Genomic DNA, 24237 nt, shown 5'->3' on the forward strand with positions numbered 1-24237 from the left:
ACATTCTCCACGCACGAGGAATTTATTAGCATAAATGTGAGTAGCAATGCCCTTAAACGACATTACATGCATACAAATGGAGGTGCGCTTACCTGAGATGTGGCCGATAAGAAGTCAAGTACGATCGCAGAGCAGCAAAAGGCGTGTCGGTGTGTTTGTTATTGTCCTTTAAAGTGGAAATATATCCTCTTTCTCCACCCAGAAAACACACAGAAAGCAGCTTGGCTGTCGGTATTTGTCCAAAAGTGTCCCGAAGAGAAGAGGTGTCACACTTTTAATGACAGAGTAAGAGAGAGAGAGAGAGAAAGAGAGAGAGAGAGAGAGAGAGAGAGAGAGAGAGAGAGAGAGTCATGAAATGAAACGTTATGAAACTGAAATACCTGCGCATTATTATATACTCACTACTGATGAGGGTGTCATAGTATTATGATTTTATGTGCGAGATTAATTATACATTAATTAATTATACATTTAATTATTCACACATTATACATACATTAATTATACATTTATGATATGAACAAAATGTTTTTTTTCAGCAGATCGGTACTTGTATCATTTTGTATTTTTATTGTTAATAGTGTTGTTACTTGTAAAAGTAAACAAAAAGGAATATTTAAAATATTTTATACTCCATATCAGACTAAAAACTATTACAGCAACAGGTCATTGCAGACTGATTTTTAAAAATTCTTTAATTTATTAATTATTATTAATTTCAGCTGTTTGTGGGAATGGCCGTAATGTGGTATCATGTTTTTTTATTGTTCTTATTTATTGATTTATTATCTTATTTATTTATATGGATTATATATTATATAACAGGTCATTGCAACCTGATTTTTTTTATTCTTTAATTTATTAATTATTATTAATTTCAGCTGTTTGTGGGAATGGCCGTAATGTAGTATCATGTTTTTTATTGTTCTTATTTATTGTTCTTATTCATTTATTATCTTATTTATTTATTTGTTTGTTTGTTTATATGGAATATATATTACATAACAGGTCATTGCAGCCTGATTTTTTTTATTCTTTAATTTATTAATTATTATTAATTTCAGCTGTTTGTGGGAATGGCCGTAATTTAGTATTGTGTGTTTTTTTTATAGTTCTTATTTATTGTTCTTATTTATTTATTCATTACTTATATGGAATTTATATTACAGCAACATGTCATTGCAGCCTGATGTTTGTATTCTTTAATTTATTAATTATTATTAATTTAAACTATTGGGTAGGAATGGTCATAATGTAGTATCGTGTTTTTTATTGTTCTTATTTATTGTGTATTTTGTTTCTTATTTAAATACAGCTGTTAAATGAACCAAATATTGCTGTTCATGGAAGTATAGAGTCTTGTGGGAATCACACGACCAACAGCAGAAAATTAAGCTAAAGAAAAATTCTAATATATTTAGTTGTGGTTTCAGATTTTTTAGTATTTCTTCAGTGACCATGTTTTTGCTTAAACTGAAAGCGGAACTAAAAACGAGTCACATGATTTCAGTCAGGATATGATACAGCGCTGCACTGTTTATATTCCGGTGAGCTCCTAGCTAGCTAGGCTGTCGTAGCCAGTATGTACTCTCACGGCTCGGAAAGCTTAATCAAACAAGCAAGGTACAATCTAAATACATAGACAATATTGAGAATTTTATAAATATTTATCGATGTTTAAGCTAAAACAGTAGCTTGACATTTTCCTCGGTTGTGATATGTACATAATTTGTGATTTGTTTATTATGGTACTTTTTCAGGGAGATCCAGGAGTCGGAGCTACAGAAGTTTTATAGCAGATTAATGAAATTGCTCCAAGGGAAAGATCTCGGCCATGAGACTGTTGATTGTTTGCAAAGGCTTCATCTCATCTTATCTGCCACCAAGTATACAAGAACGTAAGGGCAAAACTTATCCTTATTGAACAGGTTTAGCCTCTAATTGTATACAGTATTATACACCTCAGTAACTTACGCCCTTCTTCTGTCATCTTCCAATTTCCATCTTTCAATTTCCATCAACTTCATCCTCTATTTTGTTCTTAAAAATATATTTTTTATTTTTTAATAAATAAAGGTTGCCACCAGACCTTCAGAAAAGGCTAAAGTCGCTCCTTTCTTCACCTGTGGAGCAGCTTCAGGTGTTGAGTTCAGCTGTGCTCAGGGAGACACTGCCCCTCGCTGGTGAGGAAGCGAACTACATCCAGGACAACAACAGCCAACTGAACAGCCACACTGCTGCACTCTTGCTAGCTCAGGTGTGTTTATTCATTCATTCATTTTCTACCGCTTTTCCTCACGAGGGTCGCGGGGGTGCTGGAGCCTATCCCAGCTGTCTTTGGGTGAGAGACGGGGTACACCCTGGACTGGTGGCCAACCATTCCGGTTTAAGTTGTATAAGATTATGATTTCTATTTCCAAGATTGACTTAATATTTGTCCGTATTCAGGCTGGATCCCGGGATGTTGTGTCATCTCTCTGCGCTCAGCTCCTACGCGGCCTGGAGAACCGACCATCAGAAGCGCCGCCGAATCACTCACTCACGCACACTCTTCCTATTGTCAACACCGTGCTCTCACACAGCCCTGAATGCCTCACTGAAGGTAACAATCACATGACTTTAAAAGGACGCAGGTTGTGTGAGCGTCTCAAGTCTCATCGCAGATCACGTGACACTCCTGAGTAAAAAGCTTGTCGATTGGCTGCGTTATGCGAGCACCACGCAAGGGGGCGGTGCTTCCTCGGGGGGATTTTTCACAGCATCCAGGTCACGTCAGGTGCATATTTAACAGACATTATTTCATATAGAAAGTGGTTGCGTCATCACGTGATAGCTTTTTTTGTGTTCCGTCAGCCGCAGCCTATCACAGAGATGGACGGGACGGTGTCAGGAGATTTCTTCACAGTGCTGTGCGTCGGTCAAGGTTTCACCGAAGACCAGTGGATGAACGTTTACTCCTTTTCCATGCTGCGCCATTGGCTTCTCACGTTCCACTCTGTGTCCAGCGGCTCCATAGCAGACACAGGTACGAGATCGCCATTCAGGTTAAACGCCAAATAAAATGACCACCATTTTTTTTTAGGTACAGTAAACCTCGGATATATCGGATTCAATTGTTCCCACTGGTTTTTTCCGATATAAGCGAAATCCGTTATATGCGTATACCGGAAAATGTCCGTTTTACGCATATATCGGATTTATATCCGGTATATGCGTAAATCGGATTTTATCCGTTATAAAAAGGCACTTCCTTGACTATGTTTCCAATGTACCTGGACGCGCAGGCAACGCTGCAAACGCTGCAAATGACGCCGTATAGCGGCCTGTCACGATTCGGCGAATCGGAGCGCCACGATGCGGCCATCCGATATATGCGAGGGAAATTTAATGGAAATGCATTGGAACGGGACTGGAGATTTTGTCCGAAATAGGCGAAATCCGTTATAAAAAATCCGATATATGCAATGATTTTTTATTGGAAATGCATTACAGAAAAATTGGTTCTTTTTTTATCTGTCCGTTGTGAGCGAATTTCCGATATATCCGAGTCCGATATATCCGAGGTTTACTGTATATGACATATGATATCTGTATACGCTCTCAGACGAAGCAAATACCACAAATGACTTCACTTTGTGTTTATATCATCTCCAGCAAACAGGTTACAACTAAGTCTCTCCCTTTCTCATTCATTTTCTAATGGTAAGAAGTGAATTTGACAGCCCCCCCCAGTGCCCGCCCGTCCGCCCGCTCACCCACGCATGTGCATCTCGGAAGCTGAATCAACTAAAAATAACCTAAAACCGCTTTACTGCTTTACTTTCACTGATCATTAATAGCACAATCGAGCTAAAGCACAAGCTAACCAGTCTTAACCACTTTATTAATTTTTCTTCACTAATTCAATCTATCCCCCCCGCCCCCTTCCGATTTGTTTCTACTCTATTAATTGCTAAAATAACCCTTGATATCTTTCAACATGCTTCTTATTGTTTTTGATGACACACAGAGCTATAAAGCATCATAACATAAACTTTGTATGTGTTTGGTTACATTCATTCATTCATTTTCTACCGCTTTTCCTCACGAGGGTCGTGGGGGTGCTGGAGCCTATCCCAGCTGTCTTCGGGCGTAAGGCGGGGTACACCCTGGACTGGTGGCCAGCCAATCACAGGGCACATATAGACAAACAACCATTCACACTCACATTCATACCTATGGACAACTTGGAGTCGCTAATTAACCTAGAATGTTTTTGGAATGTGGGAGGAAACCGGAGTACCCGGAGAAAACCCACGCATGCACGGGGAGAACATGCAAACTCCACACACAGAGATGGCCGAGGTTGGAATTGAACTCGGGTCTCCTAGCTGTGAGGCCTGCATGCTAATCACTCAACCACCGTGCAACCGTTTTGAGCCATGAAACAGTATAATTTATTGATGAATATATTTTTGAATCTGTGAAATTCGCAGAAATTAGCATGTAGACCTCACAGCTAGTAGACCCGAGTTCAATTCCACCCTCGGCCATCTCTGTGTGGAGTTTGCATGTTCTCCCTGTAGGTTTTCTCCGGGTACTCCGGTTTCCTCCCACATTTCAAAAACATTCAAACAACCATTCACACTCGCATTCATACCTATGGACAATTTGGAGTCGCTAATTAACCTAGCATGTTTTTTGGAATGTGGGAGGAAACCGGAGTACCCGGAGAAAACCCACGCATGCACGGGGGGGAACATGCAAACTCCACACACAGAGATGGCCGAGGGTGGAATTGAACTCAGGTCTCCAGCAAAAGAGTTGTGTAATGTCATAAATAATGAATTATAGGAGTGTATAAGTGACTATAGGGGTGCTACTTCATGTCTAGAGAGCTCTAATAATGTTTAAAACAACACATTTAGAAGGTTAATTTATTCATTCATTCATCCTAGCTGTGAGGTCTACGTGCTAACCACTGGACTACCGTGCAGCCCCATGTATATAGATATATATATATATATATATATATATATATATATATATATATATATATATATATATATATACACACACACACAGAGATGACCGAGGGTGGAATTGAACTCGGGTCTCCTAATCACCGCCGTGCAACCGTTTTGAGCCATGAAACAGTATAATTTATTGATGAATATATTTTTGAAAGTGTGAAAATGACCTGCGATGTTGCAGATGATCGGTCGGAGATAGACGGATCCGTGGTTTCCATGGTTTCCGCCACTTCCTCCTCCAGCCGCTTGCTTCCTCCCAAGGAGCGCCTGAGAGAGAAGGCCTTCCAGTACTGCCAGCGCCTCATTGAACAAAGCGATCGCAGTATGTGAAGACAAATATCTGTTTTTGTGTCATTTATGTCATAATGTGTTATTTCTTTTATTTGTCTCAGAGGCCCAGAAAAGGACAGATAGCGATTTACAAAAAGCTGTAAGCACATTTTTTTATTTTTATTTTTTGCTCACACTGCAGGGTCGCATGACAGATGTTGATACGGGAAAACCGGTTGGGCAACTTTTTCTAAAAGTGTGTTTTCCTTTTGTTAGTGTCTAGTGGAAGCGGTGTGTATCCTGGACTGCGTGTGTGTAGAGGATGCCTCCATGGTCTACAGGGCTTTCCCGTGCATCAAGGCGCTCTTTGGTCGTCTCAGCTCTGACTTGTCATTCGCCAGAGTCCTCCTGCCTGTGGCGCAGTTCTACCTCAATCACGGTACATTAAAATCATATCTGAAGAAAGATTTTTTAATCAACTTTTGATTGAATAAATGTTTTTTTTTTTACAAACAGTGAGTTAAAAACAGTGAGTTAATTAATCAGCGTCCTCCTGGGTACTAAAACCACTCAAGCCGTCGTCTTTAGCAACACAGTTGAACAATTCCTTTGTCATACTATGTCACTCTCTCTCATTTGTTGTTGTTTTTTTGTTGTTTTGTTGTTTAGCATTATGCTACACTTGATCCAAGTCACTCAAAATGAAAACTTTATATTGGTTACTTCACTCGTGCACGTCACTACTTACTTACTCTAAGCCTCATGGGAAATGTACCTTTTTTAGCCATTAATTAGCCACATCACAGCTGCACGGTGGTTGAGTGGTTAGCATGCAGGCCTCACAGCTAGAAAACCCGAGTTCAATTCCACCCTCTGTGTGGAGTTTGCATGTTCTCCCTGTGGGGTTTTCTCCGAGTACTCCGGTTTCCTCCCACATTCCAAAAACATTCAAACAACCATTCACACTCACATTCATACCTATGGACAATTTGGAGTCGCTAATTAACCTAGCATGTTTTTTTTGGGGAATGTGGGAGGAAACCGGAGTACCCGGAGAAAACCCACGCATGCACGGGGGAGAACATGCAAACTCCACACAGAGATGGCTGAGGGTGGAATTGAACTCGGGCCTGCACGTTAACGTTTATGATCTTCCTAATAGACTTTAACATTAGAGGCCTCTAGACATGAAATAGCATCCCTATAGTCACCTTTGCATTCATTCATTCATTCATTAATTTTCTACCGCTTTTCCTCACGAGGGTCGAATGGGTGCTGGAGCCTATCCCAGCTGTCTTCAAACGAGAGGCGGTGGAATTGAACCTTGGTCTCCTAGCTGTGAGCATTCCAAAAACAAACTAGGTTAATTAGCAACTCCAAATTGTCCATAGGTATGAATGTGAGTGTGAATGGTTGTTTGTCTATATGTGCCCTGTGATTGGCTGGCCACCAGTCCAGGGTGTACCCCGCCTCTCGCCTGAAGACAGCTGGGATAGGCTCCAGCACCTCCCATCGCGACCCTTGTGGGGATAATTGGTAGAAAATGAATGAACAGCCAAATGATGCTCTTGTGCCATTTAGGGGAGATGGCCGCCGTCGACTGTGAGGCCGTGTGGAAACTGGTGTTCGGTCGATTTCCCGCCGAGCTCTTCAACGACCCTTTCCTGGCACATGAGCTCCTGCGCTTTCTTCGGCTAAACCTCGAGAGTGTACAGCTCCGTGTTCCTCACTACACATGTTATTTCCCCAACCTGCTCAAGGTGAAAAGGAGAGAAATGCTACTATAACTGATTTTACTACTACTACTAGTAGTAGTAGTAGTAGTAGGCTAGTAACAAATTTCATATAATAGGGCAAAAGTACTAGCTACTTTTGCTACTACTACTAGTAGTAGTAGGCTAGTATTAGCCTGCTTTTGCCCTACTAAAAGTACTACAGGCTAATACTAGCCTACTACTACTAATACTACTAGTAGTACTACTACTACTAGTAGTAGTAGTAGGCTAGTTTTAGCCTGCTTTTGCCCGACTAGAAGTACTACAGGCTAATACTAGCCTACTACTACTACTACTACTAGTGGCTAGTATTAGCCTGCTTTTGCCCTACTAAAAGTACTACAGGCTAATACTAGCCTACTACTACTATTATTATTATTATTAGTAGGCTAGTGCTACAGGCTAATACTAGCCTACTACTATTACTAGTAGTAGGGTAGTACTACAGGCTAATACTAGCCTACTACTAGTAGTAGTAGTAGTACTAGTACTAGTATTAGCTACTACAGGCTAATACTAGTAGTAGTACTACTACTAGCTAATACTAGCCTACTACTACTACTATTAGTAGTAGTAGGCTAGTACTAGCCTGTAGTAGCTAATACTAGCCTACTACTACTACTAGTACTAGGCTAGTATTAGCTACTAGTAGTAGTAGGCTAGTATTAGCTACTACAGGCTAATACTAGCTTACTAGCCTACTACTATTACTAGTAGTAGGGTAGTACTACAGGCTAATACTAGCCTACTACTAGTAGTAGTAGTAGTACTAGTACTAGTATTAGCTACTACAGGCTAATACTAGTAGTAGTACTACTACTAGCTAATACTAGCCTACTACTACTACTACTATTAGTAGTAGTAGGCTAGTACTAGCCTGTAGTAGCTAATACTAGCCTACTACTACTACTAGTACTAGGCTAGTATTAGCTACTAGTAGTAGTCGGCTAGTATTAGCTACTACAGGCTAATACTAGCTTACTACTACTACTATTAGTAGTAGTTGGCTAGTACTACAGGCTAATACTAGCCTACTACTACTACTAGTACTAGGCTAGTATTAGCTACTACAGGCTAATACTAGCCTACTACTACTACCACTACTAGTAGTAGTAGGCTAATACTAGCTTACTACTACTACTAGTACTAGGCTAGTATTAGCTACTACAGGCTAATACTAGTAGTAGTACTACTACTAGCTAATACTAGCCTACTACTACTACTACTATTAGTAGTAGTAGGCTAGTACTAGCCTGTAGTAGCTAATACTAGCCTACTACTACTACTAGTACTAGGCTAGTATTAGCTACTAGTAGTAGTAGGCTAGTATTAGCTACTACAGGCTAATACTAGCTTACGACTACTACTATTAGTAGTAGTCGGCTAGTACTACAGGCTAATACTAGCCTACTACTACTACTAGTACTAGGCTAGTATTAGCTACTACAGGCTAATACTAGCCTACTACTACTACCACTACTAGTAGTAGTAGGCTAATACTAGCTTACTACTACTACTAGTACTAGGCTAGTATTAGCTACTACAGGCTAATACTAGTAGTAGTACTACTACTAGCTAATACTAGCCTACTACTACTACTACTATTAGTAGTAGTAGGCTAGTACTAGCCTGTAGTAGCTAATACTAGCCTACTACTACTACTAGTACTAGGCTAGTATTAGCTACTAGTAGTAGTAGGCTAGTATTAGCTACTACAGGCTAATACTAGCTTACGACTACTACTATTAGTAGTAGTCGGCTAGTACTACAGGCTAATACTAGCCTACTAGTACTAGGCTAGTATTAGCTACTACAGGCTAATACTAGCCTACTACTACTACCACTACTAGTAGTAGTAGGCTAATACTAGCCTACTACTACTACCACTACTAGTAGTAGTAGGCTAGTATTAGCCTGCTTTTGCCCTATTATATGAAATTGGTCAGATATTTTTTTGTAAAAAAAAAAAATCAATAAAAATGTGAAATAATTAAAAAATAATACTAAAATAAAACAGGCCAAATGACGCCACTGATTTTTATTTTCCAACATTCTATAACTGCAGTTCTTAGCGTGGGACAGCCCTGCAGTGGTTGATGATTTTGTAGATCTGCTGCCCTCTCTGGTGACATGTGGAACTGCTTTGGAGCTGCTGCACACTTTGCTTGACCTGCCCTGTCTCTCTGCTACTCTGCTTTTGCAGCTCAGGTGAGCATATGGCACACTAGTATCAGCCATTTCTTTAAAAAGAACATAATCGTAGTGTCAACTTTGTGCACACAGGTCAACATGTCTGCCCATTTCTGAATCTGGAGGGCGTGGCCTCGCATCAATGGATGCATTCCGGAATCCATCATTCCGAGGGCTGTTCCTCTTTCTCCTTCGTAGTGAAGCAGGCTCGGGTAATCACAAAATAAGACAAGGGTTTTATTAGTAACAATTAGTAACAATATATTTTCGTACAGGCGACACAATCGACCGGCTAAGCACGCTCCTCGAGTTGCTGTCCGAGGCAGCCGATTGGCCGAGAGTCGTTCGGTGTGCCCAGACTGTCCCGATTCTCCTGCATATTTTCTTCAATACGGTCATCATGGTAAGGAAATGTTCAAGGTCACTTTAACATCACTAGCAGGCCTATATGAGGAAAGCAGGAAGTGAACAAATGTAACAGTTGCTGATTGTAAAAGTACCAGATTGAGGGGTAGGATTTAATAAGCTTTGCTTCTTCCTACTCCTTTTTGGACATGTGGAACTATGAATTGATTATGGGATGGCACTCAATTGTAATCTGATGCATGTTCAAATTAAATAAAACCATTACCATTGCACTGCAAGGCATTGATCTTCAGCTAAAGCGTCCCTAAATCGGTTCAAAATAAAATAAAATAAATTTAAAAATATAAAATAAATACATTTTAAAATATAATATATATTTTAAAATATAACATATATTTTAAAATATAAAATAAAATATATTTTAAAATATAAAATAAAATAGGAAAGCAGGAAGTGAACAAATGTAACAGTTACTGATTGTAAAAGTACCAGATGGAGGGGTAGGATTTAATTTGCTTTGCTTTTTCCTACTCCTTTTGGACATGTGGAACTGTGAACTGATTATGGGATGGCACTCAATTGTAATCTGATGCATGTTCAAATGAAATCAAACCATTACCATTTGTTGTAGGTGGCTGATAAAACCCTTTTAGGACAGGTAATCCTGGTCCTGCTGGAGAGAAGCAGCCTTCTTCTCAACATCCCTGAATACATCAAAGAAGTACACAGGTACACATCACACACACACGATGAAAGTAACTTTTTAGTTCAGATTTCACGCAGACGTGCTCTCTCGGCAGGGTCTTCAGCCACCAGCTGCTAAAGCTGTGCAAACTCCACCCTTCGCTGGTCCTGGACCAATCCCACGAGCTGCTGGACTTGGCGGGAACCACATCCAACGTTTACAGCAAAGAAGAGATCTACACTCATGTGGTAATTAGACGGATAGTGCATCACACCCGGTTTTCCCCGGGTACTCCGGTTTCCTCCCACATTCCAAAAACATGCTAGGTTAATTAGCGACTCCAAATTGTCCATAGGTATGAATGTGAGTGTGAATGGTTGTTTGTCTATATGTGCCCTGTGATTGGCTGGCCACCAGTCCAGGGTGTACCCCGCCTCTCGCCCCGAAAACAGCTGGGATAGGCTCCAGCATCCCCCGCGACCCTCGAGAGGATAAGCAGTAGAAAATGAATGAATGAATGAACTTCTCATAGAAGACCTTCTTGACACGCCAACACTCACATAGCACAATCAGAGTTGCGCAACACATACAAATGACTGCTTAACCTTGACTCCTCCCACATTTCAAGAACATGCTAGGTTAATTAACGACTCTAAATTGTCCATAGGTATGAATGTGAGTGTGAATGGTTGTTTGGCTATATGTGCCCTGTGATTGGCTGGCCACCAGTTCAGGGTTGTACCCCGCCTCTTGCCCCGAAGACAGCTGGGATAGGCTCCAGCACCGGTAGCGGTAGAAAATGAATGATTATACTCCCATAATATTTTGACTTTATTCCCATAATTGTATTGCTGTCTTTCATTTTCACTTCCTGCAAGGTGTCCCAATACTTTTGTCTATGTAATTTAGGTTCAGTACAAACCCAAAATCACCCCCCCCCCCTCTTTAACGCATCTGTCTTGTAGGTGTGGGTGCTTGGGGAGTACCTGTCTGTGTCATATGACTCCCGCTGCTCCGTGAGGCTCATCACTTCCTGTTTTGAGGCGCTGGAGGCCGTGCTGTTTGAGATCACGTCGTCCGCCTCGCCCCCGGGAGGTGGCCGCCCCGCCCCTCGGGTCATCACCACCCTCATGAACGCCCTGGCTAAGCTGGCGTCACGATCACATGACCTAATCCCCAGGTGACTGAGAGCGTTTTTTTTTATTTCGTTTTCCGCCATCGCTCACGTTTCCACGTGTCTCCGTCGGCAGGGTGTCTCTCTTCCTCTCCAAGCTGAGAAACATATCCAGAAGCGGAGCCGTTCCCTGGTGCGCCGACGAAGAGGACCTAGTTTCCATAGTGACTCTCGGGGAGGAGCTGTGCTCGTTGCTGAAAACGCCCGGCGTGGCTCAGAGCGTCCTGAACCCGCCCCCTCACGTCACCTCGCCCCGGTGGCACCGAGACACCAACGTGGCCATGCCGCTGCAACTGCGAGCGCTCACCAGACTCACTCAGGCACACACGTCTCAAACGCAACACACACCTGCTTCTCCGTCAACGAAACATCAATTACGTGTTTTGTAAATGAACCACAAAATACACTCATAATTCAGTATAATATATATTATCTCTTCTTTATTCATGTGATTTAGCAGGAATAAAAATGTACAAAATAGATCATCTGGAAAAAATACAGTCTATTGCCAGTAAGAAAATAAGTGGCGTGTTTTTATAACAACATCGAGAGAATCTATTTGACACTTGATCCATTGATCATTAAGAACTCCTCCATCTTGTTCTTGATTGGATTGCACTTGATCACCACACTTAATGCAGTCTTTCTAATATTTGAACAAATCTTCAAAATATATATATATACGTTTTGGCACGTGGTTATTGGAAGGTAGACTAAATATATTAAATGTGTTTAAGGATCTTTGTTATCGTATTTCTATGCTACTCGACACCGCTATGATGTCTCATTGATGAGCATTATGTTAAAATTAGCATCATAATTCCTAAAAAGGCTGCACGGTGGTTGAGTGGTTAACCCACGGGCCTTGCAGCTTGGAAACCCGAGTTCAATTCCACCCTCCGCCGAGTTTGCATGCCCTCCAGGTACTCCGGTTTCCTCCCACATTCCAAAAACTAGGTTAATTAACAACTCCAAATTGTCCATAGGTATGAATGTGAGTGTGAATGGTTGTTTGTCTATATGTGCCCTGTGATTGGCTGGCCACCAGTCCAGTGTGTACCCTGCCTCTCGCCCCGAAGACAGCTGGGATAGGCTCCAGCATACCCATGACACTCGTGAGGATAAGTGGTACAAAATGAATGAATGTGAATTTGGGGGGGGGGGCGTACAAGAATGAATCTCGCACACAATAAAACTAAAATAAAGTAAAATTATTCCAACAACATGCATGCTAGGTTAATTGGCGACTCCAAATTGTCCATAGGTATGAATGTGAGTGTGAATGGTTGTTTGTCTATATGTGATCTGTGATTGGCTGGCGACCAGTCCAGGGTGTACCCCGCCTCTTGCCCGAAGACAGCTGGGATAGGCTCCAGCACCCCCTGCGACCCTCGTGGGGAAAAGCGGTAAAAAATGAATGAATGAATGAACCTTCTAATTGTTTTTTTAACATTATTAGAGCTCTCTAGACATAAAGTAGCACCCCTATAGTCACATACACTCCTATAATTCATTATTTATGACATTACATAACTCTTTTGCTGGAGACCCGAGTTCAATTCCACCCTCGGCCATCTCTGTGTGGAGTTTGCATGTTCTCCCTGTGCATGTGTGGTTTTTTTTTCCGGGTACTCCGGTTTCCTCCCACATTCCAAAAACATGCTAGGTTAATTAGCGACTCCAAATTGTCCATAGGTATGAATGTGAGTGTGAATGGTTGTTTGTCTATATGTGCCCTGTGATTGGCTGGCCACCAGTCCAGTATGTACCCCGCCTCTTGCCTGAAGACAGCCGGGATAGGCTCCAGCACCACCTCCCCCTGACCCTTGTGAGGATAAGCAGCAGAAAATGAATGAATGAATGAACTAAAAAGAGCAGAAATGTACCTTTGGAAAAGTAATTTGGCGCCACCTGTTGGTAGGTACAGTGATATGAGACAGTTGAGGTAATTAAGTAGTATGATAATCATAGTATCCTCCTGAAATGATTACAAATTAGTGATTCATTTTACTGTGACTACTTTAGGTTTGAGGTTTATCCTGAGGCCTATAGGGAGCGCCCTGTGATGAGTCACTGTAGGATGCTATGGAATCTTCTCAGCATCTTCTCAGGCCGCTCGTCATCACCTGGAGGTCTCCAGAAGAGGCCTGGGCAAGTACAAGTACCTCCAGATGGCGTAGTAGTGAATGCCCGCTCCGGCTGCCACGAAAAGATGCCAAATGGCGTGGGCAAACGGGACCAGGCCGTCGCTCTTGAAGAAGACCACGCCCACCGCGTAGAAGACTCCTCCCATGGCGAGTTCACACACACCGGCGTGGTCCACCTTCAAAATGGACGCATGACAGGTTCAAATATACACACTGTGATACTTCCTTAATTATGATATATATTTGTTTATATATAATATTTACAAAAGATATATATACACATAGCGGCTGTTTGTCTATATGTGCCCTGTGATTGGCTGGCCACCAGTCCAGGGTGTATCCCGCCTCTCGCCCCGAAGACAGCTGGGATAGGCTCCAGCACCCCCGTGTGTGGGTTATTATTATTTCACAATGGGCACTATATCTACTATATTGGATAATACAAGTATAAATTGTAAAAAGTGGTTAGCGTGCAGATCTCACAAAGAGTTCGATTCCACCCTCGACCATCTGTGTTTTCTCTGGGTACTCCAGTTTCCTCCCACATTCCAAAAACATGCTAGGTTAATTAGCGACTCCAAATTGTCCATAGGTATGAAAGTGAGTGTGAATGGTTGTTTGTCTATATGTGCCCTCTTGCCCGAAGACAGCTGGGATAGGCTCCAGCACCCCCACGCGACCCTCGTGAGGAAAATCGGTACGAAATGAATGAATGAATGAGTGCAAAGGTGACTATAGGGATACTATTTCATGTCTAGAGGGCTCTAATGTTAAAAAGTCTATTTGGAAGCTCATAAACATTAACGTGCAGGCCTCACAGCTCAGAGACCCGAGTTCAATTCCACCCTCGGCCATCTCTGTGTGGAGTTTGCATGTTCTCCCCGTGCATGCGTGGGTTTTCTCCGGGTACTCCGGTTTCCTCCCACATTCCAAAAAAAAAACATGCTAGGTTAATTAGCGACTCCAAATTGTCCATAGGTATGAATGTGAGTGTGAATGGTTGTTTGTCTATATGTGCCCTGTGATTGGCTGGCCACCAGTCCAGGGTGGACCCCGCCTCTTGTTTGAAGATAGCTGGGATAGGCTCCAGCATACCCATGTGACCCTCGTGAGGATAAGCGGTAGAAAATGAATATATACACAACAAAACAGTGGTTTCAATCCTGACTGGGTCCAAAAGCATCACAATGACAGGAAGTCTGCTTCAGTGGTAACAGGAGAAGTCTTTTTTTTTTTTTCAGACAATGCTTCCAGCGTCTTACCATGGACAGGATGACCAGAGCAGGAACGGCTCCCATGGCGACATATCCCAGTAACTCCACCAGCTTGTACCTGCATGCAAAAAGTCCAAAACCTCTATTATTCACTAATTCCTGGTCCAAACACTGACATAATATGCGTTGTTGTTTACTTCAGCCACATATACAACGTCGAAAAGACATGATGTTACCTCTCATGGAAGAAGAAGACATACAGGGACCCTAAAGCAGCCATGACCCAGATCAGCCATCGCATGTGACACGCCCAAGGACCCAGATCCCTCAGCATCAACCTGACGACAGACACGTACGTCACAATGCGTCCTCCGCTGTGACCTCAGCGGGTCATCACACTGCTTTGTCGTGTCGTTTGTCTCATCAAGAGACCTACCAGGGAGAGTAAGAGGCCGCAATGAAGAAGTAGATGGCCATTCGGTCGCACATGTGGAAACGTTGCTCCACCTTTCTGGAAATGAACACACAAATACACGGATTACAGTCAGGTAAGGATACATCGGGATATGCTAGGCTAGGCTAGTAGCTAGCCTGTGTGGTGTGCGAGGTGTCACTATGTCAGTATTATAGTTCTTTAGCGTAACACTGTTATGAATGTGGAGCGTTGTTGAAGGCTTTATAGGCAGAATGGATGCGTCCAATTACGCGCCTCTTTTTAGCTGTTTTGTATGTTTTTAATACACATATGTTCGTGTATCGGACATCCCGAGTTAATATTTTTACTTTACGCTCATATAATTACAGCATTATGGTTAAATTATAGTTTAGAATAATAAAACAGCAGCCATGGTGCAAAAATGGCCCCTGCGCCACACTTTTGAAACCCCTGCTGTAATAGTTAATTCATTCATTCATTCATTTTCTACCGCTTTTCCTCACAAGGAGGGTGCTGGAGCCTATCCCAGCTGTCTTAGGGCGAGAGGCGGGGTACACCCTGGACTGGTGGCCAGCCAATCACAGGGCACATATAGACAAACAACCATTCACACTCACATTCATACCTATGGACAATTTGGAGTCGCTAATTAACCTAGCATGTTTTTGGAATGTAGGAGGAAACCGGAGATGGCCGAGGTGGGAATTGAACTCGGGTCTTCTAGCTGCTGAGGCCTGCATGTTAACGTTTATGACCTTCCAAATAGACTTTTTAACATTAGAGACCTCTAGACATGAAATAGCATCCCTATAGTCACCTTTACACTTCTATGACCAAATATAGTAACATTACCGACATCTTTACATTACCCGGAAAAAACCCACGCATGCACGGGGAGAACATGAAAACTCCACACAGAGATGGCCGAGGGTGGAATTGAACCCTGGTCTCCTCGCTGTGAGGTCTGCGCGCTAACCACTCGACCACCGTGCAGCCTGCTCTAATAGTATATATTCCATTTTCATTTCTATAGTATTTCAAAAACGTGAGTGATGACAAATGATAGCGATTTGGCAAAGTTTAGCTACTAATGTTACTATAGCTATCATTGAACGTATATATACATAGCCTGTCAAAGTATATTTGAATTGCAATTCACACATAAATGCTACATGTATGGGTGAGTTTAAATCCCTTGAGAGGTGCTTGTGCTATTATGTAACGTTCAAGGAAGCGGAAGAATAAGAACAGTGAATATCATCGGAATGCTTGTTCCTCGGCATTCACGCAAATAATCCAACCAATCCTTCATAATCCTTACATGAACAGTAAAGAGGGCTCAGTAGATGCCGTTAGTAGTAGTAGTAGTAGTAGTAGTAGTAGTAGTAGTTTGTAGTATCTTTATAACCAGGTCACATCTGTTGTTCATGCCAACACCTCCAGCTTTGCCATAATTAGCAATATGATAAAGACACACACACACATCTGCCAACACACACACACACACACACACACACACACACCTGAGGTGGCCGATTTTCCAGGCAACAGCATGGAAGAGCGTCGAGGTGACAAACAGGCCCGTGAGTCCGCTCCCGTAGAGCCAGGCGGCGACACAATGCCATTGGTCCACAGACAGGAAGTAGAGCACAGATCCGCCCACAAGGCTTGGTAGGATCCAGAACTAAATTAAACAAAAGACAACAGTTTTTTGTTTAATTTCTATTATTTGCTGCTTGTTGCTAGGCAGAATTGATTCATTTTCCATACCGCTTATCCTCACAAGGGTCATGGGTATGCTGGAGCCTATCCCAGCTGTCTTCGGGCAAGATTCCGGGGTGGGTACACCTTGGATGGGTAGCCAGCCAATCACAGGGCACATATAGACAAACAACCATTCACACTCACATTCATACCTATGGACAATTTGGAGTCGCTAATTAACCTAGCATGTTTTTGGAATGTGGGAGGAAACTGGAGAACCCAGAATTGGAATTGAACTCGGGTCTCGTAGCTGTGAGGCCTGCACGTTAACGTTAATAGACTTTTTAACATTAGAGCTCTCTAGACATGAAATAACACCCCTATAGTCACATTTACGCTCCTATTACCCAATATAGTAGACATTCATTCATTCATTCATTCATTTTCTACCGCTTTTCCTCACGAGGGGGTGCTGGAGCCTATCCCAGCTGTCTTTGGGTGAGAGGCGGGGTACACCCTGGACTGGTGGCCAGCCAATCACAGGGCACATATAGACAAACAACCATTCACACTCACATTCATACCTATGGACAATTTGGAGTCGCTAATTAACCTAGCATGTTTTTGGAATGTGGGAGGAAACCGGAGATGGCCGAGGGTGGAATTGAACTCGGGTCTCCAGCAAAAGAGCTATGTAATGTCATAAATAAGGAATTATAGGAGTGTATGTGACTATAGGGGTGCTACTTCATGCTGCTCTAATAATGTTTAAAAAAACATTTAGAAGGTTCATTCATTCATTAATTTTTGAAATGTGGGAGGAAACCGGAGTACCCGGAGAAAACCATGCAAACTCCACACAGAGATGGCCGAGGGTGGAATTGAACCCTGGTCTCCTAGCTGTGAGGCCTGTGCGGTAACCACTCAACCACCGTGCCGCCACTTCAGAATTATGTTTTTTTTAAATGATATCCACACTTGTTGTTGTTGGCTGATTTTCTCGCCATTCCTGGTGTGAGAATATTCCCGTTTTGCCCCTCGGTCGTCTTTAAATGCTTTCCTGACATTGTTAACATTCCTGCCCTTCTCCTTGCACAGCTGCGGCCTGCTGCTGAGTGATCCCAGGCTTTCAAACAAGGTGAGCATGCATGTCGCCGCTTGCCCAACTCGCCTTTCTTTCAATGTAGTACGCATCAGGCTTAACAAGCGGCGAAACCAACGCTTTACTTCCTGTTCCATTCACTCTCACTCTCACCCAGGCAGAAGCGTTCAGGGATTACAGCAGATTAGGGAACGCTGGGATTATTTATCCCACTGTCCGTATAGCAGAGAGTCCCAAATGCTCGCTATTCTGCCTCAATCCTCTGCTTCTTCTTCTTCTTCTTCTGGGCTTCTTTTATTCAGCTCAATCGTACCTTTAGTCAAATTACCCAATTCCCGCACAGCATGTGATGTATTTCATTGTATGTGTCTCACCCCGTGTGTGGCACAGTTGGCAGCATGTTCATATTCAGTGGGCTGGTATCGCTTGTTGGCCGGCACCCTGCAGTTCATGAACCTGACGACACAAAAGTGTAGTAATCGGTCAGCAGCGATCACGTCGTGAATGTAAAAAAAAAAAAACAACTCTACGTGTGTTAGGCTCATTCTCGAGGGTTTTAAACGCCGCTTAATCCACATCACGTTGTGGGAATTTTAGTGTAGCGTGGACCGTCGTTACTCGGGGAAACCGTGTTGCCATGGTCACCGGTGATGTCAGTGTCTTTAGCGGCACAGCATGGTTCCACGAAACGACTCATTGTCTGGGAATACATCATAAAAATCTTACAAAAGGCAAAGAAACGTCGATGCTAACTACTTTAGCCTTTAAAGGAATAAAACAAAACAAAAAGTTCAACACATCATATCATATGGGAATGATAAGAACACAAAAGAACAGTCAAAACTAAATATTTTAGCTATTTTTTTAATAAATAAAATTTACTTAAAATGTTGGTTGACATGTGTAATTATATTTAATATATTGATTAGATTTATACATTTTTTTCTGTATTATATTACATTATATAATATTAATCCAAGTAGGGTTAAATAAAACTTCCATTGTATTTCAGACCATATATGCTATTTTATTTTATTTTTTTATTTTTATTTTTACAAATGGTGCAAAATAAATTAAATACATTTTAAATGGGGGTTGATATAGTTCATTATTTTATATATTTTTGTCATTTTTATTTCCCCCCCCAAGTATATATTTATTTAATTATTGTTAATATAAATTATATTATTATTGTATTTTTTATCGTATTTTTTTTACATATTATTCTAAATAATTAATTCATTACAGTCTATGTAATTATTTATTTGATTCATATTTATGAAGCGTTTTGGTTAGCGCGCCAAAAAGAGTTCAATGAAATAATGAAAAAAAATTAAATCCTACCATTCCTGATTATTTATTTTTGTAATTTTTATTTTTTTTTACAATTATATATATATATATATTAATTATTGTTAATATAAATTATATTATAGCATGTATTTTTTCATATTATTCTAAATGATTGATTCATTACATTCTGTGTAATTATTTATTTAATTCATATTTATGAAGCGTTTGAATGAAAAAAAATCAAATCCCACTATTCCTGATAATTCATTATGATAATTATTTTTTTTCCAAATTTGGATATTTTTTTGTAGTTATTTTTACATGTTTTATATGATAAACCGTGGCTTTTTGCATTATTAAATCCAATGTATTACTTCTTGTACTGCATCAGTCATGCATACAGTGATGCCAATGTCTTACCATGCATGCATGTGTGCCATTTAATCCCAACTGAATTCTCAATCCCAGTTTCCAGGGATAAAAAAAAAACCCCACACACACACACATCTGGAGATGTTACAAAACCACACTTAATGCCGTAAGATAAACACACACACATATACACACACACACATATATATATATATATATAGCAGTTGCTATGAAAGCCGGGCCACAGGTGCATTAGTGTGGTCAGCTGTGTGGTTTAATTACACACGGAGATCACATCCATGCTGGAATAATTCATATTGGAGACTTTCCTGCACGTGTCGTCACTTTAAAATATTAGTTTTTGTGTATAGTTCCACTTTAATAATAATAATAAAAAAGCAAACATTAAACTGTGTCCACTTGAAGTATGTAAACTAATGTATGGCCTTGACCAGGGGTCTCAAACTCAATTTACTTGGGGGCCACTGGAGCTCGGGTCTGGGTGAGACTGGACCGCATCAGGTTTAAAACAAAAAAACGCATTTATTAAAAATAAAAAAAATTAAAAACTTTGTTTTGGTTCCAATTTTCTGATAAAATATTCCACTCGTCTCAAATATCTTACTTTTTATTTTTCTACACAAAATAAGATGAAAAATAAATAAATCAAGAATAAAGAAAATCAATCAGTAATAAATAAATATAATAATAATAATAATAAAACAGCAAATAATAAAAACTTAAGAAACCACATATAGTTGGTGGGTAGACAAATTATTTTTTTCAGATTAAAATTAACAAATTATTATTAGAGCCCTGTAGACATGACAAAACACGACTATATTCACATTTATACTTTTATTATTTACAACATATTGCGCAACTGCAGGGTCTTGAGACACATGCTAACTCGCAAACTAGAGAGCTAGCGACCTAAACGGTAGCCTTCGAGTTATTTCCTTTTAAACTTAAATTGCCAAAAACTTACCACTTCCACACGGATAGGGAGGATAACTATTAACAGTTATTTAACCTTTAACATGAACATTAATCAAACGTAAATTTTTTTTCTGGGTACATGATACCATACAGCATCCATATCAAACCCAAAAACTTACCACTTCCACATGGATAGGGAGGATAACTATTAACAGTTATTTAACCTTTAACATGAACATTAAATCAAAAGTAATAATTTTTTTCTGGGTACATGATACCATACAGCATCCATATCAAACCCAAAAACTTACCACTTCCACACGGATAGAGAGGATAACTATTAACAGTTATTTAACCTTTAACATGAACATTAATCAAACGTAATTTTTTTCTGAGTACATGATACCATACAGCATCCATATCAAACCCAAAAACGTACCACTTCCACACGGATAGGGAGGATAACTATTAACAGTTATTTAACCTTTAACATGAACATTAATCAAAAGTAATAATTTTTTTCTGGGTACATGATACCATACAGCATCCATATCAAACTTGCGCGGGCCGGCACTAACATTAAACTTTCATATCAAAGCAGGGGCCTCAAACTAGTATCCTGCGGGCCACATTTGGCACGCGGGGCCGTGTGTTTGAGACCACCGGCCTTGACATTTCCCACCAAGCTCGTCCGCAAGGCTATTAATGGACCTGAGTGTTGCATTGTGATGTCGTCCTAATTGCTTAGGACAGAATTGTTCGTGTGTTTGTGAAGTTGGGACTGAAGGGAACGGGGAGAGACTGTGATCAGAGGAGACATTGTTGTCATCATCATCAGCAGGGACACTATTCTCTTTTTCTCCGGCTCGGGCACACACTGTCCTTTCGCCTGTGCACACACAGCATGTACTCTACAAGCACATAGGTGTGTGTATATGTGTGTGTGTGTGTGTGTGTGTGTGTGTGTGTGTATTTCTGCACATTCCAATTAGTAGTCTCAGTTGCATGTAAGAGGATGAGAAGTGTATTCCTTTTTCCAGTAATGCTAAAGTTCAACACCTCTGGGATTCCAACTCGGGTTCTCACGATTATCATCTTCTCCCTGTGCACTCATGCAGCCTGTTTATTATGTATTATATGTACTAATAATATATATATATATATATATATATATATATATATATGTGTGCCCTGCATGTGCTTGACTTGAGACTGTACTGTGTCCAAACTGTGGCTCGGGGGCCACTTTTGGCTCATGGCTCGATTTTACTGGCCTGTACTGCCTGTAGTTTAAAAATAACAGGGGGTCGCGGGGGTGCTGGAGCCTATCCCAGCTGTGTTCCGGCAAGAGGCGGGGTACACCCTAGACTGGTGGCCAGCCAGCCAATCACAAGGCACATATAGACAAACAACCATTCACACTCACATTCATACCTATGGACAATTTGGAGTCACTAATTAACCTAGCATGTTTTTGGAATGTGGGAGGAAACTGGAGTACCCGGAGAAAACCCACGCATGCACAAGGAGAACATGCAAACTCCACACAGAGATGGCCGAGGGTGGAATTGAACCCTGGTCTGCTAGCTGTGAGGTCTGCGCGCTAACCACTCAATCGCCGTGCCGCCTTCATTATATCATATATTATTTTATTATTATATATGTGTATATATAATATATATATATTATATATTATTATAAAAAATTAAAAAATAAAATAAAAATAACATTATCATAATTATTAATGAGGTATTGTTGATATTACACTAATTTGATAGTTGGTCCAGATAGCTTAGCATACACAACCTGGCCTCTCTTAAAATACTCACAACCTGAATGAAACTAATAAGGAATTTGATCATTTATACATTTATTATAAAAGTTATTTAATATTTAAACTGATTCAAGCGAATCAGTTTAAGACTTCCTTCGTGGCACAAACATCCGAAGGCGCTATTGTAACCGTCAGCGAATTATAGCAATTTGGCAAACTTTAGCTACTAGCTAAAAAAAAACCTAGCTAAAAATAGGATTATTCGGATACGATAAGTCCCGTTGTCATATAGGATGTGGCACAGGAAGTAGAATTTCGGGTGAATTTGTATTCGGTTTAAGTTATAATTGTGAAAAATGTAGACATTTTTTTTTTCAATGTGCTAGCCTGTGGTGGTGTTTTTACTTATTTAGACATTGTAGAAGAAAAAGGATGCTAAAGTGAACTCAACATCCCATAATAAAAGCCAAAGAAGAGTGTGTGACCTTTCAGTGTCTTTACGGTATAAAATTAAGATATTTTTTTTTGGTTTTTTGTGCTTCTGCTCACAGTGCACTATACCTGTAGTCCAGAAATCTGCAAAAGTTTCAAAAGAAACTATTGTTTGAAACGGAGTCGTCGCCTCTCACGCGCACACACGTGCGCACATCGTATCAATCAATAACAAATCCTCCGTGCTCGTGCATGCTTTAAAGCCCACACATCCAAATGGATAAAGAATAAAAAAAAAACACTAACACGATTCCTTTACCTTCCCAATGGAGTCCCCTTCAAGTCCATCTTGTGTCTCATCCGCCTACGGGTTCCCCATTCCGGATGTCCCGCCGCCGTGCGCTCAAACATAAACACATAAGTCCAGTCGCGCAGACGACGGCAACTTGCAGGTTCGATCCAGGGACGGTTGGACTTTCACACAACTTTTCATCATCGTCCGAGTGGACGCATTGGAGGCGGCTGCGTGGGAACGCGGGTTTGTGTTGAGTTGTGAGTGGGAGAGATGTGTTTGCAGGATGTTCCACTCCGCAGGACTGGGCTTGTAAATCCCTCCTCCCCCTTCTCCTGGCTGATGATAACACAACAGCCAACCACAAGCCCTCTTTACCCCACGACACAAAGTCGTATCCCCCTCCCTTAACTTTCTACCGTATTTTAGATGTCAATATTTGGAGAGGAAACACTGCAAATGCCGGATAAGAGCTATAGTGCACTGGTATCTCCGTTTCCCTACATTTTGTTATGTTTTAAGTCACATTTTGCCGTCTTTAGCTTGTCAATTCATGTGTAAAAACAGGTTAATACTACAACAATCAAGTAAAAAGACTCATCCTTTGGGAGAATACTGCTAACTAGTGGCGTTTTAATGTTATTACAAGGGATTTACACGTCTTTTGCAATGTATGAAAAGTATATTTCATCCTGGCATCTGACTGGAAAATTGTGTTTAATATTTAATTCATATTTTACTGTATGTGCTTTTTTTGTCTTGTTTTTTTACATATTATTATTTGTATTATTATTGTAGTTATTCATATTCCTAAAATAACATTATTAGTTCTTATGCTATTTATATATATATATATATATATATATATATATATATATATATATATATATATTAGTTTATATTATTACAACTTCAATTTTTTTAATATTTAATATTTCAATATTTTGTTACTAAAATATACAATATTTTGACTTTATTATTGTAAAATCACAGCTGATTTTTTTAATTTTTTTTAACAAGTTTTTTTTTGTTAATTATATTTTTAGAGTGGTTAGTGCAT

General features: G+C 40.6%; 3 protein-coding genes and 1 long non-coding RNA gene across 7 annotated transcripts in view; 2 read left to right on the forward strand and 2 right to left on the reverse strand.

The window, feature by feature from the left end:
• Positions 1–2107, reverse strand: part of card11 (caspase recruitment domain family, member 11) — a 24053-nt gene extending 21946 nt beyond the window's left edge. For all 3 annotated transcript variants that reach the window (XM_058049233.1, XM_058049232.1, XM_058049234.1), the window contains exons 1-2: positions 1975–2107; positions 93–271 (exon numbers count right to left, since the gene is read on the reverse strand). The gene's annotated coding sequence lies outside the window, so the exon portion shown is untranslated. The remainder of the gene's footprint in view (positions 1–92; positions 272–1974) is intronic.
• ap5z1 (adaptor related protein complex 5 subunit zeta 1) lies at positions 1511–14358 on the forward strand. Of its 2 annotated transcripts, XM_058049236.1 has the most exons (18): positions 1580–1623; positions 1761–1898; positions 2077–2257; positions 2449–2602; positions 2664–2776; positions 2854–3025; positions 3655–3702; positions 5194–5334; positions 5405–5442; positions 5559–5721; positions 6864–7042; positions 9123–9265; positions 9341–9459; positions 9523–9650; positions 10245–10342; positions 10414–10546; positions 11264–11478; positions 11549–14358. In XM_058049236.1, the coding sequence occupies exons 1-18, from the start codon at positions 1583–1585 to the stop codon at positions 11859–11861; spliced, it is 2517 nt and encodes an 838-aa protein (XP_057905219.1). In that variant the 5' UTR covers positions 1580–1582; the 3' UTR covers positions 11862–14358. The 2 variants fall into 2 exon arrangements, with proteins under 2 accessions (XP_057905218.1, XP_057905219.1); XM_058049235.1 differs by lacking the exon at positions 3655–3702 and having other exon boundaries at positions 1511–1623; positions 11549–12687.
• Positions 11707–23494, reverse strand: mmd2a (monocyte to macrophage differentiation-associated 2a). The gene is made up of 7 exons (XM_058049241.1): positions 23205–23494; positions 18450–18531; positions 16793–16953; positions 15270–15344; positions 15070–15171; positions 14882–14951; positions 11707–13795 (listed from the first exon to the last, which is right to left on the reverse strand). The coding sequence occupies exons 1-7, from the start codon at positions 23294–23296 to the stop codon at positions 13595–13597; spliced, it is 783 nt and encodes a 260-aa protein (XP_057905224.1). The 5' UTR covers positions 23297–23494; the 3' UTR covers positions 11707–13594.
• LOC131103189 (uncharacterized) lies at positions 14777–15705 on the forward strand. The gene is made up of 3 exons (XR_009119570.1): positions 14777–14931; positions 15036–15185; positions 15262–15705. It is a non-coding gene; the product is annotated as an uncharacterized LOC131103189 (long non-coding RNA).
• Positions 23495–24237: the final 743 nt, after the last annotated feature.

Source organism: Doryrhamphus excisus, chromosome 15, assembly GCF_030265055.1.
Source record: "Doryrhamphus excisus isolate RoL2022-K1 chromosome 15, RoL_Dexc_1.0, whole genome shotgun sequence".
NCBI lineage: Eukaryota > Metazoa > Chordata > Actinopteri > Syngnathiformes > Syngnathidae > Doryrhamphus > Doryrhamphus excisus.